The following is a 4,763-nucleotide window of genomic DNA, read 5'->3' as shown; positions in this document are numbered from 1 at the left end:
TTCTTCAATGTTCCGTTTTACCTGTACTTTTGTGCCCCTTTGCAGGTTTAGGTGGATCACCTGGAAGCAGCCATTTTTGGTAAAATCATCATGGGCAGTTAATCGAAATCGAGCTTTCTGCACTTGTTGGTAGATGTTAAAATATGTTAAAGGATCTTTGTGAATTTTTGTCGCGATGCGAACTGCGTCCACGGTAGCTTGATGGGGAAGGTTGTTCCGTTTAAATTGATCTCTCGAGCTAGTGGCTGCGATTTTTTTCAGAGGAGACACAGGGTTTAAAGTTTTTGTGAAGAGTTCATCACTTTTTCAGCTTGATGGGGAAGGTTGTTCTGCTTAAATTGATCTCTCGAGCTAGTGGCTGCAATTTTTTTCGTAGGAGATACAGGGTTTTGGAGTTTTTGTGAGTTCTTCGCTTTTTCAGCCGGTTCTCTGGCTGCCCAGAGTTGTAACAGGTAGCAAGTGCATTAGCCGTCTGCATCCTCCACCGGAGGTCGCACAGGACGCGGTCGCTCGATCCTTCCCGTGAATCTCCCAACTCATCTTTGACGTTGCCTCCTTTTAATATTCTCACGATGACTCAGAAGGCTAAAACCACGAAATATATTTTTACGGAAGAGGGAAAAATTTTGCGCTAAGAATGGAAATAAGAAGACAGTTCATTTTTATGTGGCGCTGCAATCGCAACAATTTTAGATGAATTAGCGTGAATTTTATTGAGCTGTATAGGTTATGTCTGATCTTACCGGTTTTATTCAATAACGCGATAATGAGTAGAGAACAAAAACCGATCTTATATTAATTTCGATTTATTGAATATCTACTGTATGAAAATATTTCCCATATAATGGCTACAAAAGATAAAGAATGTTTACCGGCATTCCCTACAGAAAGGTTGAGTAAAACATGTTTATCATAAATGTAAAAAGAATGTTTCTTCCCAGATAAATATTTCATACGTAATACTTATTCGTTTTGACATTCTACTATTTATAGAGAAATGAATAGTAAAAGATCTTCGTATATAAGCTGGGATGAATACTTTATGGCGATGGCATTTCTCACTGCGAAACGAAGTAAAGACCCTTGTACTCAGGTTGGAGCCTGTATCGTTAATCGAGATAATAGAATCGTTGGATTAGGATACAACGGAATGCCCAGAGGGTGTAGCGATGACAAATTTCCTTGGAAGAAAGACACGGAAGAAGTTCTGGAATCAAAATATCTTTATGGTAAAACAGACGATTTCATTGGTATTAAAGAATGTACGTTGTAATTAGTTTATAATCATCTTTATATTCTAGTATGTCATGCCGAAGTTAATGCAATACTCAATAAGAATTCACACGATGTGACAGACTGCTCAATGTACGTAGCACTCTTTCCTTGCAACGAGTGTGCAAAGGTAATCATTCAGTCTGGAATCAAGAGAGTCATTTACATGTCAGACAAGTATTCTGAGAAGATAGGAACTATAGCATCAAAGAGAATGTTCGATGCGGCCGGAGTAGAATATAGGTAATTTCACCTCCGCACGTGGTTATTACTTTGAACCTAAAATAGTGATTTAGACTAGAAACATTTCACTGGCTTTTTTTCAACTTGCAAAAGAATATTTATAGGGATTTAAGTAATTATTACTTTTCTCAAAGGTCGCATGATACAAAGCAAACTTCTATCATTTTCATTCTCTTATTTTAGACAATATATACCGTCTAACAAGCAGATTGTAATAAACTTCACTGAGATCGATTGGAAAGAAATGACACAGCTGCCACCAACGCCATTGAAAGACTAATTCAGACCTGTGTATCGTGTAGAAATACCCCAAATGAACAAACTTTATCATTTACTCTATTTGACACGTTGCAAGTTAATGCAGATATGAACGATACAAGGTAAACTTTTTAAAGCATTGGATAATGAAATAGCCTCTGCCAGTAGTTCTGAATCATAGGATGAGTACATGTTTCTTACAAGTTTAATAATACGTGCAAGGGCAGATGACACATTTATTTTTGAAGTTATCTAACAATACCTTTTAATTTTAATCCAATGACAAATGATCCATCGCACCATTAAATTCTGGTCTACCGGTGCAAGGATTGCTAACTGCTGGACATTCGATTGATACTTTTTATTGGACGCGTTTGTACAAGTGGAACAATTAATTAATTAGTCAATATTGCAATTACGTTTCCACCACACACTGAAGACTCCAGGGTTGTACAGCCGCCGATAAGCGGCAGCTCAGAACGATTTACAATTAAACATTAAGCCGAGTCCCCGGCATCCGTTAATTGAACATGCACGGTTTTTCACCTCCCATTCTGCTTCTGAAAATTCCTAATCTGACATGTATCCACCTGTGTCGGAGCTCCATATGACTCACCAAAGAGTGCCATTATGGTGCTTCGTGCAATTTCTGGCTTCCCCATGGTAATCACAGTGGTCTAGAAGCATTGTCCACCTGCATCGTAATCCCATACGACTCTTTAAAAAATGCCAACATGGTACTCCGAACAGTCACTGGCCTCTCCATGGTAATCACAGTTGTCGACAAGCATTGTCCACCTGCATCGAAGCCTCACAAAAGTTTTCAGAGTTCCAACATGGTGCTCCGTGCACTTTCTGGTTCCCCCATGGTAATCACAGCGGTCTAGAAGCATTGTCCATTTACATCGGAACCCCATACGACTCCTCGGAGAGTGCCAACATGGTGCTCCGAACAGTCACTGGCCTCTCCATGATAATCACAGTTATCGACAAACATTGTCCACCTACATCGAAACCTCATACAACTGTTCAGAGTTCCAACATGATGCTTCGTGCAGTTTCTGGCTTCCCTATGGTAATCACAGTTATCGACAAGCATTGTCCACCTGCATCAAAACCCCCTACAACTGTTCAGAATTTCAACATGATGCTTCGTGCAGTTTCTGGTGGTAATCACAGTTATCGACAAGCATTGTCCACCTGCATCAAAACCCCCTACAACTGTTCAGAATTTCAACATGTTGCTTCGTGCAGTTTCTGGCTTCCCCATGGTAATCACAGAGGTCTACGAACACCATCCATTTGCATCGGAACCCCATATGACTCTTCGGAGAGTGCCAACATGGTGCTCCGAGGAGTCTCTGGTAATCACAGTCACCGAGAAGCACTAGAAATTCTCCTCTCCGGGGTGACCTGGTGCTGGGATATCCGACAAAAGGCACGGCTTACTTCCTCGAGGAGCACGTTCGCAGACCGAGAGGCAAAGTTAATCTGGACGAGGGACTTGGTCGACGTGAATTAGCGACGAGCGATATTTATTTTGCTATTGATTAGACGGCGGCGAGCCGTTTAAGAGTGACCAGCCTGGCTGGCAGGCTCGGCCAGGTGATCGGAACGATCAATGTACAAATCTTCCCGAAGTGTAGACATCAACGTTCTGTACAAATGATTAGCCGAAGAGGAGAGCGACCGATGGCGCAAGGTCAGATCCTTCGAGATCGAGAAAAGTGGACTGCGCGTTGATTCCTCATATCTCGGGTGTGATTAACGTCTAAAAGTTCCTAATCGAAAGGTCGCGCATCCACCGCGAAGAGTCCGATCTAGGCGAGCTTCTCGGGCAGTCAATTGATATCGTTCCGTTACAAGCAGAGAGCGGCGAGAAAAGCGCGGCCCGACCGCCGCCCTGACCCAACGTAACCGCGAGTCGCGTTCCTCGACTCCATGGCTCTACGACCTGCTGGCATGTCCCTACCTAGACCTAGTTACAAAGAAATAGAGAGTCGCCGATTCAGTTCCTCGTTTAAACGGCGGCCGAGTCGCGCCTCCCCTCTTCCCGGTCGGGACAGCCATGTCGCGGGCTCGTCTCTTCGAGACGTCCTCCTTAAATTCATTCTTCCTGTCGACACACGTTATCGGGCTCGACAAGATATACACATACAGCATTACGCAGTTAATTAACTCTCGCACAATCGCACACACCAAAGCGTTCCCACTCTCTCTCTCTCGGGCTCGCATTAGGTTTCTGATCACATTAGCCCCGGACGCGGTATGTCGTCCCCCAAAAAACGCAGACGGAGAGACGCGGAAAACGAAGTTACCTCTTAACGTCCCTTAAGTATCTACTGGTGAGGGTTACGGTATCTACGAGGAGGAGGACCTTGGGCATCTCTTCAGGGTAGAGAGACCTCCGGACCTCGTGGCCGAAGACGGGACCCCTCCTCTTCGTGGGAAGAGCGGGAAAAGCCTTCGAGGAGGGGCTTGGGAGATAATCCCGACCCTCTAGACGTTGCCGAAGACCCAGTCGCCGCCTCGAGGACGTCCGAAGGTCTCCTCCTCTTTTATTTTTCTCGCTCGAGGACTCGCATGTCTCGCGGCACGTGGTGGAGGTACCCTTCCTCGTCGACCGGCAGCGATGATTCACAGACGTGCTTTTCTTTTATACTTTGGTACTGTGCGCAGCGAAACGGTACGCAGTTCGTCCTGGACCGACTCCTAGGGGTCGCTAGAGGAGAGAAGTCGTTCGATGCTACCGATTATTAAGGATGGGGGCCCGTTGGCGGAGATCGTCCAGGTCGAGGCTCCTCCGGGGGAGTTTCGGACCGAGTTTGGGGTAAAAGTTTGACGAGGGGAACCGGCCAGGGCGGAGTCCCCTGACGGAGGCTCCCCCATGTTACGATACTAGCGACACCTTGATAAGAGACGTCGATGAGATAGTATCAAAATGTACTGATAGGACGCCCCCTCGTCTTTTGGCTCTCGATTCTGCAACG

General features: G+C 45.1%; 1 protein-coding gene across 1 annotated transcript; it reads left to right on the top strand.

Annotated features, from left to right (window-relative positions):
- The first annotated feature begins 589 nt into the window (after window positions 1-589).
- LOC105702304 (deoxycytidylate deaminase) lies at window positions 590-2,297 on the top strand. The gene is made up of 4 exons (XM_012429779.1): window positions 590-891; window positions 994-1,229; window positions 1,302-1,515; window positions 1,699-2,297. The coding sequence occupies exons 1-4, from the start codon at window positions 845-847 to the stop codon at window positions 1,793-1,795; spliced, it is 594 nt and encodes a 197-aa protein (XP_012285202.1). The 5' UTR covers window positions 590-844; the 3' UTR covers window positions 1,796-2,297.
- Window positions 2,298-4,763: the final 2,466 nt, after the last annotated feature.

Source organism: Orussus abietinus, unplaced genomic scaffold (assembly GCF_000612105.2).
Source record: "Orussus abietinus isolate OABI.00-Male unplaced genomic scaffold, Oabi_2.0 scaffold536, whole genome shotgun sequence".
NCBI classification, from domain to species: domain Eukaryota; kingdom Metazoa; phylum Arthropoda; class Insecta; order Hymenoptera; family Orussidae; genus Orussus; species Orussus abietinus.
This window is presented reverse-complemented; position numbering and strand designations above follow the sequence as displayed.